At 38.5% G+C, this 15,602-nt stretch overlaps 1 protein-coding gene across 3 annotated transcripts in view; it reads left to right on the forward strand.

Annotated features, from left to right (window-relative positions):
- The window catches only part of pcloa (piccolo presynaptic cytomatrix protein a), a 97,614-nt gene that overhangs the window by 55,445 nt on the left and 26,567 nt on the right, over nucleotides 1-15,602 (forward strand). For all 3 annotated transcript variants that reach the window (XM_062994718.1, XM_062994716.1, XM_062994717.1), the window contains exons 9-16: nucleotides 1,985-2,061; nucleotides 2,579-2,654; nucleotides 6,565-6,690; nucleotides 13,274-13,382; nucleotides 13,667-13,731; nucleotides 14,102-14,301; nucleotides 14,432-14,482; nucleotides 14,592-14,722. In XM_062994718.1, the coding sequence (XP_062850788.1) occupies nucleotides 1,985-2,061; nucleotides 2,579-2,654; nucleotides 6,565-6,690; nucleotides 13,274-13,382; nucleotides 13,667-13,731; nucleotides 14,102-14,301; nucleotides 14,432-14,482; nucleotides 14,592-14,722 (835 nt within the window). The remainder of the gene's footprint in view (nucleotides 1-1,984; nucleotides 2,062-2,578; nucleotides 2,655-6,564; nucleotides 6,691-13,273; nucleotides 13,383-13,666; nucleotides 13,732-14,101; nucleotides 14,302-14,431; nucleotides 14,483-14,591; nucleotides 14,723-15,602) is intronic.

A 15,602-nucleotide genomic window follows, 5' to 3' on the forward strand; every position in this document is an offset into this window, starting at 1 on the left:
TCAAATCACCCATGAGTTCACATCTATCTGTAGCAAAGATCTAACAAGTATGAGTGTAAAATTCAGGTCCCTTGGCTTTTGGATGTAGCTGACAATTATACCCATTAGTTTACATGTTTTAGTGAGAGGTTCAAAAGGATTTAAACCATTTTTTGGGGGGTTCTGATTGGCCAGACAGGCCAAATTTGTTGCTTAAAGGGCACAAGGTACAGAATGGGGTATAAAAACCAATTTAATGGCAGTGGTAGCTCAGTGGTTAAGGTCTAGTGATCAGAAGATTACTGATTCTGCCACTGGCCAAGTTTCTACTATTGGACCTCAAAGCAAGGCATTTAACTCTTAATTGCTTGCATTGTATTCAGTCACAATTGTAAATTGCTTTGGATTAAAAGTTAGGCTCAGCTGGTCCATTTTTGGCTTTACAGGCCAGCGTCATTGTTTTAAAATAAATGTAGGCAGTTACACAAAGCCAGTGATGAGAGCACAGCAGTTGAGATATGTGGCAGTGCTTGAGTTGTTTAAAAACCATGCATGCAGCTATATCTAAAAATCAGAATTTAGACATTTGATGGGGTCTGGGTCTGGGTTTTGATTGGGCCAGTCAACGACATCGAAAGACTTGCCCAGAAGCCACACCAATGTTGTTTCGGCTGTAAAAATGTGAATTGTTGGGCTAGTCTGAGTTTGGGTGCACTCTGGGGGAGCTTTTTTCAAAGGTGTGACTGTATATGCCTGCATTCATCCAGCCATTAATTTTCACCAGTCCTGTCCCTGCTGCTGGGAAATACAGCTGGTGATGGACAGAGTCCAGAGACTTGTATCAAAACAGAGAATCTTTTTTTCCTTATGTTGCCTTTCCATACCATTTAGTAAACTCCAAATGACTGTCATATACCTTCAGGACTTTTGGAGCTTTAGAGTGACCATTGGTTTCTTTCCTACCTGCTTGAACAAAGCCCTTCTAGCCAGAGTCCTACAGGAAGTGTCTGAATCATTTTGTGAATCTATATAGTTATCTATATCTGTAAATCTATATATACTCTGAATAGATATAAGTTTTTAGTTTAGTTGTTAATCAATATTGAGGAACAGAAAAGAGATATAGTCACTTTTTTCCTACAAAACATCTTTATTGTTTTTGAAAATGCAGTCGTGCTGAATAGTTTTCTGAATGGTGTGTAGTAGAACAGACAATCCAATTAATTAATAATTCATTGTCTGTTTTACCCTTGCTTTATACTGGTCAGAGTCGTGAACTGATTTATTGGTCGAAAGACATGGTTTGCCACAAAGTGTTCATTCTGTCTTGTAAAATTACTTCATATTTGTCAGCTGTTACGTGACCATTCTTAGCAATCACTAGACCTAATTATTCACCCAGGAAACTTCTGTATCATTATAGTTTTTTTTTTAATTCTTAGTTTCTGAATAGGGATTGGTAGTCTGGTAGTCTGTGACGTCCTTACTGGTGGCCAATTTAGACCAAAGACAACTGACCACAAAAAAAATTTCAAAGTCAGACATTTCAAAGCTAAATGGCTTATCTAAAATCCATCATAAAGGAATGGCAGAGAATGAGAGCCTTTTAAAAGACCAACTTAACTTCACAAATTCAGTGGCATGGGCGATACCACATTTGCTAATACATGACAAAATATAATTTTGACCCAATGTTCCATTAGCAATTTAAACATTCCATGTTGTCCTCTTTTGCCCAATCAAAAACAGCGACAAACTTCCCCTTTCACATTTTTTTCCAAGTTGTATGTGTTTTTGAGAATTTGCAACGCTGTTAATATTGTTGCTTTTGTTATACACTGTATACTTTCTTGCTATATCCTTTAAACCCAAAACTTTTACTCATTTTGATACACTTGTATACACTGGTTATGTTAAATTCATATGCCAGAAATTGCCAGGAGTTTTTATTACAAACAAATGAGCAGGTTTATAACTTTTCTCTCTTCTGATTGTTTATTTTAAGGGTACCACCTGCGTCGAGAAGAGACTGACTGGTTTGACAAGCCACGAGACGATGGGCAGGACTTGGACAGGAGACAGGTGAATAATAAATAATCTCTTAATTTAAGCAGCCCATATAAACATATTGTTCATACACTATGTTTATGGAATAAATATAGAATACATAATATAGATGTCCTATCGTCTTTTTCTTGCTATGACAGCCTCTACTTGCTTTTAACAAAGATTTGGACTGTGTCTGTAGGAATTGGTTGCCATTTAGTTAAAAGAGCGTTTGTGGGGTCAGGCAGAGCATTGTAAGCTCTGTGCAAGCCACTAAGGAGGTGTCAGAATATTTTGGCCTTATTTTGCATGTATACTTAAAAAAAATTGTAAATTCCTGGAATAATCTGGATTATGTCTGCATTTATTACTAACTAATTAGAAATAAATGCTTGGGCGCTTGGTTGGTTCATCGGTAAAACGTGCTAGCCCACCAGTAGCAATTCAATATTGCATTTGTTGTAAAACAGTGTTGGTCAGAGTGAATCTTTTTGTACAATCTAGGTGTGAAATCCATGTGTGAATTTGCCTGTGCTTGTGTGATATGGTGCAGGTGAAGTCCCAGCAGTACCCATTTCCTTATATGAGAGTAAAACTTCAAAGGGATCCTAAAGACCGCAGTGTATCAGGTAAATCAATAACATTCATATACAATCAAAACTCATAGGTTGGTGAGAAATTCTGTAAGCTACTCATCCAGATTGCCAATTTCATCCAGGGACTGGTATTATATTGCTAGATCAGCTGACCAACCAAAAATTGGGCCCTGTGAAGGACCATAAAACTATCGGAACTCCGGACTATGGCACCCAGGTGGTGCATTGGGATATTCCGCTAGCACACCAGTGCCGAGATTCTGAACTCCTCGGTTTGAAACTCAGCGTTTCCCCAGTTAGCTGCGCGCCATCTGGCGGGCACAATTGGCAGTGCCTGCAGCAGATTTGCCCACCGTATCTGCAGGGTGGGGGCCATGCTATGTGTGGGGTGAGATCTTCATACACTAAGTAAGGACCCTGATTGGGAGAAGAGACGCCTGTGCAGAATGCAGGGGTGAAAAGAGGAGGGCTGTGCACTTGTCGGAAGAGGCGTGTACAGCGACATGCTCTTCTCAGATGCAATTGGGTATCTCTCAGCAGCGGAAGACAAATTAAGTGTGCTAAATCGTGAGGAAAATGGGGAGTAAATGCATAAAAAAAGAACTCCGGACTAGTCTTGAAAGCCATCCTTGTCTGGGGAGCTAGGTGTTTGGACACTTTTGTAGGCTCAGGGACAACGGACAACTTTAAAGATACAGCCCTAGCTAAGGCCCTGGGCATGCCTACTATTCCCCTGGAGGTTCCTTAGTGAATTTTGACCAGAGATGGGGCAGTGACTGGCCAAATCCATCCCATTACTCTGCATCTAGGAAGCCATATTGAGAATATCTGGAACACAAAAGGACAGGACCCTAAGTTCGTGCAAAGACTATTAAGGTCCAAACCATATAACCATTAAATTTTGCTATCCCCTTCCCCTGATGAACATGGACTTTGAGTCACTGCAGCAGGCATTAGTATGTACTAAACAGGACAGCAGTGCCTATAATCTCATAAGGATTAGTCAAGGGGATGATTGGAGGATAGTCTTTATCACCCAGTCAGGCCACTATGAATACAGAGTGATGCCCTTCGGCATCATGAATACCCACATTGTCCTACAACAATTTGTAAAAGAGGTACATTTCTAGGTGTTATTTGATATATAGTCATAACCCAGGCAAACACAGCACACATCAGGTGCATCTTTCATCTTTTTCTGGAAAAACACCTTTTTGTGAAGCTAAAAAATCGTAGTTCCACATAAACATCATATTCTTCTTAGAATGTGTGATCTCCAGAGGAAGTCTGCAAAAAATCCAGCCACAACCAAGGACATTTCAAACTGACCTCGTCCCACTTTGGTATGACTGGTCCAATGCTTCCTGGGCTTTGCAAACTTTTTACATTGTCTGTACTCGAATCCGTTAGAGCACAGGATCTGCAATAGGGACACACCTCACCATTTGCAGGACACCCCGGGGGTTTAATTAGAGACACTTTTGGTGGCCAACCATGAACAGGGACATGCAGACAGATGTAGGTTTCTGCGAAACATGCCTGCAACAAGGTACCTTCATCTTGTTTGGCATGGCTTCTCCACCCCCTGCCAATTCCATCCCATCCTTGGTCACATTTGTCCCAAGACTTCATCATAGATCTGTTGTCCTGGGAGGGCAGTACCATGTTCCTGGTGGTTGTGGACAGCAAAATTGTCAGCCAATTTACCCAAGCTACCCTCAGCCAAAGGGATCACTAAGATACTCCTGGACAAGGTGTTTAGAGTTTGTGGTGTGACTAGCGATTTTTCTGATTGGGGACCCCAGTTGCTAGTTAGTTCTGGAAGGTCTTCTGTCGACTTTTGGGGGCCTCAGTTAGTCTGTTTTCTGGTTTCCACCCCCAATCTAATGGCCAGGCTGAGAGGGTAAACCAGAATTAAGAGAGGATCCTCTAATGATGCCTGTCTTTAGCCAATCTTTTAACATGGGCCAAACCATAGATCCATAGATGTGTCCCCATTGAAAGTCACAAAAAGTGAAACTGTATGGTACAGAGAAACCTTTTTTTGCCAATAAACCATTTCCAGTCATGCGCTTTCCTTCATTATCCCATCCATTTGGACAATATCGGCAACACCATTGGCATAAATGCTGCCCCAAACCAGTACAGACCCTCCACCATGTTTTAAAAAAGGTCACATGCACTTAATCTTCCATCTCTCTACTTCTTCCTCTTACATATTGTCAATGATTGGACTTGGATTTGTCACTCCACATATTCTTCATTACAATCTTTGTAAACTGCAGCATATCTTAGCATTTTTTCCCTGTTCCTCTTTCGTAAAAGTAGTGTCTTGGGTACTGTCATTCCAAAAAGATTGTTCCTGGTTAAGTTTTTTTGGACTGTAGAAGAGTCAATTTGGCATCCTGATGAAGCTGCCAGATTCATTCTGCTAAATCTTCCTTCAGCAGGGTCAGAACAAATCTACTACTTCATACAGATTAGCAAAGTAGACATCTGTAATATGCACAATGAATGAAGCCTGTACTGTCATTTATCTTGTACTGTAGCTTTACAGCAGACTGGCAACTTTCCACTTCCACAGTCATCAAATACCCAAATGTTGTGTAATATACACCTAACAGCCATAACATTAAAACCTCCTCCTTGTTTCTACACTCACTGTCCATTTTATCAGCTCCACTTACCATATAGGAGCACTTTGTAGTTCTACAATTACTGACTGTAGTCCATCTTTTTCTCTGCATGCTTTGTTAGCCCCCTTTCATGCTGTTCTTCAATCGTCAGGACTCTCCCAGGACCACTACAGAGCAGGTATTATTTGGGTGGTGGGTCATTCTCAGCACTGCAGTGACACTGACATGGTGGTGGTGTGTTAGTGTGTGTTGTGTTGGTATGTATGGATAAGACACAGAAGCACCGATGAAGCTTTTAAACACTTCACTGTCACTGCTGGACAGAGAATAGTCCACCAACCAAAAACATCCAACCAACAGCACCCTGTGGACAGCGTCCTGTGGTCACTGATGAAGGTCTAGAAGATGACCAACTCAAACAGCAGCAATAGATGAGTGATCGTCTCTGACTTTACATCTACAAGGTGGACCAACTAGGGAGGAGTGTCTAATAGAGTGGACAGTGAGTGGACACGGTATTTAAAAACTCCAGCAATGATGCTGTGTCTGATCCACTCATACCAGCACAACACACACTAACACACCACCACCATGTCAGTGTCACTGCAGTGCTGAGAATGATCCACCACCCAAATTTTACCTGCTCTGTGGTGGTCCTGTGGGGGTCCTGACCATTAAAGAACAGGGTGAAAGCAGGCTTAATATGTATGTAGAGAAACAGATGGACTACAGTCAGTAATTGTAGGACTTCAAAGTGCTTCTATATGGTAAGTGGAGCTGATAAAATGGACAGTGAGTGTAGAAACAAGGAGGTAGTTTTAATGTTATGGCTGATAGAAACAAGGGTAATGTTACATTGATTGAATTGTTCTCATAATTGGGTAGAGACCATTTGCAGGACACCACGGGGGCACCTTAACCCTAGAGTTTAATCAGTGGCATCTTTGGTGAACAGGGACATACAGGCATATGTAGGTTCCTGCAAAACATGCCTGCAACAAGGTACCTTTGTCTTGTTTGGCACGGCTTCTCCACCCCCTGCCAATTCCATCCCATCCTTGGTCACATCTGTCCCAAGACTTCATCATAGATCTGTTGTCCCTGGAGGGCAGTACCATGTTCCTGGTGGTTGTGGACATATTTTTTAAGGCCAGCATCTAAGGCCAGGTCTTGTTGTTGAACCTCACCACAATTAAAATGGGTAATGTCAAAAACGTTTTTAAATAACATGGAAACAGTGACATTTCCTTAAAGCTGTTCTGGCTACATAGATCACATGAATTAGGTTGTTTTTAATTGACCTACAGGAAATGGGCTGGGCATTCGAGTGGTCGGAGGTAAGGAGGTTCCAGGCGGCAACGGAGAGATCGGAGCATATGTGGCCAAAGTCATACCTGGGGGAGCAGCAGAACAGACTGGAAAGATAGTGGAAGGTAAGGCTCCAAAGGATGAGAAGATCATTTGTGGTAATTATTTTTCATTTGTTTTACTGATTCTGTAAACTCTTTCAGATCTGAGACATTTGACATGGTCTGATTTGATGTTAAAGTAAAGGAGTGGGAAAAGAGAGAAATAGTTTCTAATCTGCAAAGTGATTTTCACCCTCAGCCAGCAGGCATGACTCACTTGTGATGTGAAGAAGTATAATTATAGATGACTTCAGATTCAAAGATTAAGCGATATCTTAGACAGCTTTGCTGAGAGTTCTTTGGCAATGTGCTGGCTTGGGTTTTTAAAACAACAGATACAGAAGCCCTTTTCACTTAAAAACCCTGGCTATTACCGGGTTACTCTTTTTTCTAATAACGTCCCAGCTTAGTGATTTCCAGCTTTCCCATAATAATTTATCACACATTAAACAGCATTCACAATGGATTGGGTGGACTTTATATTTCAAACACTTGAGATATATTTTCTCATAAAATTTTAACATTATAACAGCCTCCATATAATTAACTTATACATTATTTTATATTACTGGCAATTAATTAACTAATTAACTAATTTACAGACAAAAAACTGTATGGCACAGAGAAACCCTTTTTATTAACCCTGACTAGATTACCAGTGCTACCACCACCATGTTTTACAGTAGAGATTATGTTAACTGGCTTTGTTACAACACATATACTGCCTACAAGCTGAACAGTTTTCATTTACTTTTATATGACAAACACGACATTCTGCCACTTGTTTGTAAAGTCTTGGAAGAAATTTCATATACAACCCCAAATCAGAAAAAGTTGGGACAGCATGGAAAATGCAAACAAAAAAACCCCACAGAGTTTCTTACATTTACTTTGACTTTTATTTAATTGCAGACATGGTGAACCTGAGATATTTCATGTTTTGTCTGCTCAACTTCATTTCATTTATTAATAAACATTAATTCCTGCATTTCAGGCCTGCAACACATTCCAAAAAAAGTTGGGACAGTAAAGCATTTACCACTTTGTAATGTTGCCATTCCTTTTCACCACACTTAAAAGACGTTTTGGCACCGAGGATACCAAGCAAAAGTCTGTATGGTCTTTGGCGTCCATTTTTTCCAAAAAAGACCTGGAATGCTGATTCATTTGACCACAATACACGTTTCCACTGTGTGATGGTCCATCCTAGATGCCTCCCAGCCCAGAGAAGTCGACAGCGCTTTTGGACATGGTTAACATAAAGCTTTTTTTTTTACACAGTACTCAGTTTTAAGTGGCATTTGTGCATGTAACTCTGTATTGTAGTACTTGACAAAGGTTTGCCTGAAATGCAGAACATAAAAGATCTTGGGTTCAAACTGTCTGCAATCAAATAAAAGTGAAAGTAAATGTAAGGAACACTGCATTTTTTTTTTTTTTTCAGTCAAGGCTGACCAGGAAAAGCCTCTACCTGTTGTTTCATGCAATATTTGCATTGCATATAATATAATTAATATAATATAATTAGGGCTGTCAAACGATTAAAATTTTTAATCGCGATTAATCTCAGAATTTCATATAGTTAATCGCGATTAATCGCATTAAAAAAAATCTGTGTAAATGTTATAGAAAACAAGGATTTTTAAGTGAAATGTTACAATTAAAATGGTGAACACATTTTATGCTAAATGTACTTATGTTAAAAACTGCTGGGACAAGAGAAAACTGTAAGGGAGTTTTATTCACTCACATACTAGGCAGTAAATGTCAGATTGTAGGTTAGAATTTCTCCATCAGCAAACATTGTAGATCAGCGGTGCTTTAGGTGGGATAAGGCGTAGTTATTGTATCAGACTTGTCTGTGGTTGTATCGTGACGATGGTTTGATGGACGTTTCTACACGAAGTGAGTGTGTTTTGACCCTTTGGGGCTTCCATAGTTCATGAACTAACGTGCTCGACTCAGCTTTCCGGTATTCGGTACAGAAGAAGAAGTTAATTAAGTGTAATAAAGTGTTCTGCTCCCGACAACTTGTGAATATAGCGTGTATTTATTTCTTTATTATGCAAGTGCATCACTACCACGATCGGTTACATTATGTTAACAAACCGCAAATGAAAAACGGTGGCAAGTCCGACATTAAAACGTTTGTTCTACCAGTCAAGTGTCAACATGAACTAGAATTTGCGTTAATGGCACTAATTTTTTTAATCGCGTTAAATTGAGGTCGCGTTAATGCGTTATTATCGCGTTAACTTCGACAGCCCTAAATATAATATAATATAATATAATATAATATAATATAATATAATATAATTAATATAATATAATATAATATAATATAATATAATATAATTGATATATGCTTTTAACTTTGCTTATATGGTTTTTCAAAATAGTCAAAAGTACAATCATGATATCCGCACTTCAGAGCTCTTTCATGGCACAGACACTAAAATGACCCTTTGTTAACGTTTTAACTGTAGTAAATTCTGCAGCCTATATTGATCACAGATGTAGCTGACAGCGAGCACTAATGATGTGCCTTTCTCCTGGCACAAGGGTGCACACGGGACACTATAAATTAGAACGGCTTCAGTTTAGTCTATTGTGCTGCATCCTGTGGATCATGATTTATGAGCAGTAAAAAGAGGGGGGGATAGATATCTGTCTCTATCTGTGCTTCAGCTTATTTATGGCAACTGGGCAAACAGCTGGGCTTTGTGTGACTGTCTGGAGTCATCACTTTATTGTGGGGTCGTATTTCTGCTACTTTCTCTTTCTTTACTCTTCTTTTTTGGAATTTCTTCATGTTCCTTTTCTGTTCGTAATTTCTGTCTTTAATTTAGCTGGGTTTTTTTTGTTCATTAAATGGCCAAAAGTATGTGAACACCTACAGTTACTTCAGTGCCTTCCCAATCACCGGGTCTGAATATGACGTACTTTTTATTATTCACATTACACTGGTATTATTTTATTTGTAATAAAATGCTTTATTGTTTACTAAAATACTGCAGTGGTACACATTGTACAATATAATTTAATTATTATTATTATTTAAATTCTTTTTCTCCATTTTTTCCACCCAATTTTCTTCCCTTATTTAGTCGTATCCAATTACCCTGATTGCGTTACGCTACCCCTCTACCGATACAACCCTCCACTGCTGACTGAGGAGCTGACACACGCCCCCTAAGACACGTGTACAGTACCGACTGCATCTTTTCACCTCCATGAGGCGAGTTCATATGCAGACCAGCATTGTGCACGGAGAGCCACACCCTGATTAGCATTATTCCCCAACACTGCGCAGGCACCATCAATCAGCCAGCAGAGGTTGTAACTGCATCAGTTATGAGGAACCCTGGTCCGGCTTTCCCACCCTGTGAACAACAGCCACTCGTTCATGTAGCCACCCAGCCCAGCCGGATGGCAGAGCTGAGATTCAATACGATGTATTTCAAATCCCAGCTCTGGTGTGCTAGCGTATTTTACCGCTGTGCCACCTGAGCGATTTAATTATTATTTTAATATTTACAAGCTTATTCATTGGTTTATTTTGTAATGCATACTACATCAATCAAATATTAAGTCTACCTGCTTCTTGTCTAAAAACTGAACTTCAAACTGAGGATGTCAAAACATAATGCCAAATGTTTTTTTGAGTAAGTGTTGTGGGTGTGTTTGACTTTTATGTCATTGCAGACAGTATTAACTCAACTTATTACATTCATTTTATTTGTGATTATATATTCATTTCTGCATTTCTGCCCTGCAACACATTCCAATGTGGGATGGTAAAGCATTTACCACTTTGTAATGTTTCCATACCTCTTTACAACACTTAAAAGATGTCTTGACACATAGTAAGTGTTTCAGGTGCTATTTTGCCAATTTTTCCTGCAAACACGGTTGTCGTTGTATTTTCCATTTCAAAATTCTCCACAGATTGTCTATTGGGGACAGGTCAGGGCTGCAGGCAGGCCAGTCCAGTTCCACAGCCATGCCTTTGTAATGTGTGCATCATGTGCTTTTACATTGTCTTGTTAAAAACACATGGACATCCCTGAAAAGCATGTCATCTTGAAGGCAGCATATGTTGCTCTTAAATGTCAATGTACTTCTTTGCATTAATGCTGCCATCACAGAAGTGTAAATTAGTTTTTTCAAGGGCACTGACACAACCCATACTATCCCTAGTGAAAAAAAGTGTACTTAAATGTACTTAAAATATTTGTCTAAGTATACTATAAATAAACTAGAAAATGTCTGTACTTATTTCAAACATGTTAAAAATATATTAATGTCATACTTTGAGCAAGTAAACTTTTATCATACTTTTTAAAAGTTATCAAAAAGTATACTTTTAATAAATACATTAACCTGAAGTATACTTTTAGTTAAATCTAAGTTTCATAAAATTGAATATACTTTTCATATACTTGTTTTCATAATAGATGTTTGGTATATTTTTGCAAAGAATGTTAAACAATTTGTATTTTTTTTTAACATGAAGTTACTTATTGGTACAATAGTAAAACGTTTATAGTATTTTTGTTATTTTAAAATATAATAATTTTAAAAATATAGATTCTAATATAGAAAATAAATTTATTCTATTAAAGAACATATTCAGGTACTTTTTAATACTGTGTTATGTATTTTTACTTTGCATGTAATTAATGGATTTCACATCATGCTGTGATTGCAAAGAATTCACTACATAAATATTTATTCAGTGTACTTGAATGAACGAGTTATAATTTACAATCCATGTGTATTTTAAAATGACTAGAACTCACAATAAAGCGTTAAGAACAAACATACAGTATTTACATGTCTAGTCTAGCCGGTGGTGCAGCGGTAAAACACACTAACACATAAGAACTGACATGTCAAAGTCAGACATTCGAACCTCGCGTCTGCTAAAAGTCTCAACACCACATAAAAAAGTAGCGACTCCTACTGGTTGATGGTTACAATTCAGAGGTCACTGCATGCCTGATTGGTTTTGCTATGAACTACAAAGAATCTAGACAGGAAGTGTAAGTATATTGTTACTCTAAAATAAATATTTTTATTAAGTCTATTTTTTATATATTTTTATACTCCAAGTGCACTTGGAATACTGATTAAGTGTGCTTCAATTTCAGTTTAAGTGTATGTGAAACATGGAATTAAATACACATGCAGTAGTATACTTAAGTTGAATTAAATATACTTAAAATAGTCTCAATTTAGTACAGTGTAGTACACTTAATACAATTAAAATTGAGCTTTTGTATTATTTTTGTACAACTAAAGCATATTAAGTACAAAAATAGTTGTTCCATTTTAGCACTCTTTAAGTGTATTGATCATTAGTGTGACAATAATACACTTTAGTGCACTTTAGCATATTGAAGATTAGTATACTTAAGTATGCTTTTTTTTCACCAGGGATGACAGACCCTGACCTTTTGACTTGTTGCTGATAACAGTCTGGATGGTCTTTTTTGTCTTTGGTCTGCTGCACGTCATGTATTTCTTCCAAAGATCTGAAATATTGATTGGTCACTTATTTCCACTGTGTAATAGTCCATCCCAGAGACCTTATGACAGTCCAAATAGCTCATCACAGCTTCTGGACATGGTTAACATAAGGTTTTATTTTTTGCACAGTAATGTTCAAAGTGTTGTTTGTGAATATAACTGTGTATTGTAGTGCTTGACAAATGTTTGCCAAAGTAATGCCTATTGATGAATGGCACTACTGCAGTTCTGTCTGAGTGAACAAGTTCAGCTTAGGCTTGCAACTTTGCTTTTATTGCATTGAAATTCCTCCATATTTCTTGAAATATTTAAAGATAGTATGCACTGTAGATGGATAAATATGCAACTTCCTGTTAAATATTCTTTGCAAGAACAAAGAACATTAACAATATCAATAATTTTTTCCACACATTTGTTGACAAACTGGGGATCCTCTGCCCATCTTTTCTCCTTAGAGCCTTTCATAGATACTTTTTACCTCATTACCAGACCAGATTAAACACTACTAGTTTCTCCTTTTTATTTCTTTTATTTATTTATTCATATATTTTTAAATACTGTTCCACCTTTTTTTTAGTTGATTTAGGGTTGTAGCTACAACTGTATGAAGATTTGAGGCTACACTCTTAAATCATGCAATTGTTGATAAGGTTAAAGATTTAAAAGTGTAAACATTCTATTTAGATCCCCTCATTAAACCCCAGCCGCTTTAGTGTGGATGCACATGTTAAGTGTAAGAGTAATAACTGAATCACATGCTGACCCTGCAGGGAGTCCATCTGTCTATCGCAAGGTAGGAGCACTGCGCCGTAGAAAGAGGGCCTACTTGGCCTACCTCAAGACTCGTTTTCACTTGTGTAAGTGTTCAAAGAGAGCCTCTGTTTGTGCTTGAGCTTGCTGTGGACTAGACTTTTTCCAACATGGTGTGCTGATAAACAACTATGTCTGCATGTCATAAGGGTTCAGTGATGTGGATGGTTGGTTTTTCACAGGGTGTGCTGTGGTGTTGCTGTTTTACCTATTGCCATTTTTAAAGGAATGCATTAAAACAAACTCAGTGTATGTGTTTATATAGGAATGCAGGTCCTGGAATGGAATGGAATTCCCCTGTCTACAAAGACATATGAAGAGGTTCAGGGTTTGGTCATTCAGCAGTGTGGAGAGGCAGAGATCTGTGTCAGACTGTGAGTAGATACTTTCACTTGAAGTTAAAGTAAGTTATGGCATTTTGGGTTTTTTTTTATTTGAGTTTCATAAGTTTATGGTGGGTTTCCTGAAAATTGGCTGAATAGGCCATGTCATGAATTTAAGTGAAGTTATATAATGGTTTACATGATTACAATGATAATCTTAGTTTGTCTTTGTATTCAGATTATCAGAAAACCCACAATAGACTTATAGAAAGTTTTTTTTACCTACATTTTTAAATTTAACATTATTAAACTGCCCTTTGTCCCTTTTTTACCAGGGATCTGAACATGTTGTCAGACACAGAGGGTTCTCACTTAGACCTCCATGAGCAGATCAAAGCAGGTAAATCAAATCAATATTTGACCCTTTGCATTTAAAAGAGCATCAAGTATTCTAGGTGCACTTGCACTAGCGCCTGCACAGAGATGAGAAAAGAGTGCTCTCAGGGTGTGTCTCTCCGTGCACAGTGCTGAGCTGCACTGCACTCGTCAAAGTGTAGGTGATAAGATGCATACGGCATGCTGGGTTAGCTTCGTTCTCCTCAATCAGAGCAGGGATTGGCATTGGTGGAGAGGAAGCGTGACGCAATCGGGCAATTGGACGCGCTGAAAAGGGAGACAAAGGGGAGAAAATGCATGAATAAAAAAAAAATAAAAAAAACTTTGTTTCATTAAGTTGTATGAAAAGGTTCTCATGTCTTTTCTGTGTGTAGACCGGCCACCATGCTCTCCAGGTGTTGATCCTAAGCAGTTGGCTGCAGAGCTGCAAAAGGTGTCTCAACAGCAGGTACCCAGCTCAACAACCTCCTCACTGTCGGCACTGGATAAAGTCACGGCTTCAGGAGCCTCCAGCGCAGTACCCAGCCCCGGACAGCCTGGCTCACCTTCTGTTAACAAGAAACGTCACAGCAAGGTTCCCACACACATGCATGTAACAAATTAATAATTTCTTGCATTGAAGGGGAACCATGTCTAGAAGGGACAGGAATAATAAATATGTCATTAAAAAATTAAATCTGCTATTGTTATCCATTTTTGACTAGACATCAGAAGCTGCAAAGACCCAGTCCCATCCAGTCACTGGAGACATCCAGGTGAAGCCTAATCTGTTTTTTACTAAAATATTGTGTGGCTTATCAGCTAAAAACCTGTAAATTATCTGTCCACTGTGGTGTGTCTCACATGTTATATTTATTTTTGTAGCTTCAAATCAATTATGACAAGCAGCTGGGCAATCTTATTGTTCATGTACTTCAAGCGCGGAACCTGGCACCACGGGACAATAATGGTTACTCTGACCCTTTTGTTAAAGTCTACTTACTGCCTGGAAGAGGGTAAGTTAACTGTAGTGAGCTGTTTGAACGTTTCTGTGGTTGGTTTGGGGGCTCAGTGTAAAGCCCATTTTACACCAGACCTAGCTATGCTCTTCTCATTTAAAAATATATAGTCACATGTATCAAATGTCATTTAATGCCTTAAGTCTATTTTGCCACTTGCTGTATGTAGCATGCTAGCATTTCCTACATGGAAACACTGCAGTAGTGAAATGTTGTTTTATTCCAGTGTTGTGCAGTCTAGGCCCATAATTTAAAAAAGCATTTGTTCAATTATTTTTGCAAATATTCTTTTTTTTTTTTTTTTATTCGAATGAATGAAATTTAGTTTCACGAATTTCAGCTCCCCTATAGGTATATTAAAATTTTTTTTAATGTACTATACACTGATCAGCCATAACATTAAAACCACCTCCTTGTTTGTACACTCACTGTCCATTTTATCAGCTCCACTTACCATATAGGAGCACTTTGTAGTTCTACAATTACTGACTGTAGTCCATCTGTTTCTCTACATACTTTTTAAGCCTGCTTTCACCCTGTTCTTCAATGGTCAGGACCACCACAGAGCAGATATTATTTAGGTGGTGGATCATTCCCAGCACTGCAGTGACAATGACACGGTGGTGATGTGTTAGTGTGTGTTGTGCTGGTATGAGTGGATCAGACACAGCAGTGCTGCTGGAGTTTTTAAATACCGTGTCCACTCACACTGTCCACTCTATTAGACACTCCTACCTAGTTGGTCCACCTTGTAGATGTAAAGTCAGAGACGATCGCTCATCTATTGCTGCTGTTTGAGGTCATCTTCTAGACCTTCATCAGTGGTCACAGGATGCTGCCCACGGGGTGCTGTTGGCTGGATATATTTTTAATCAGT

Source organism: Trichomycterus rosablanca, chromosome 1 (assembly GCF_030014385.1).
Source record: "Trichomycterus rosablanca isolate fTriRos1 chromosome 1, fTriRos1.hap1, whole genome shotgun sequence".
Classification (NCBI taxonomy): domain Eukaryota; kingdom Metazoa; phylum Chordata; class Actinopteri; order Siluriformes; family Trichomycteridae; genus Trichomycterus; species Trichomycterus rosablanca.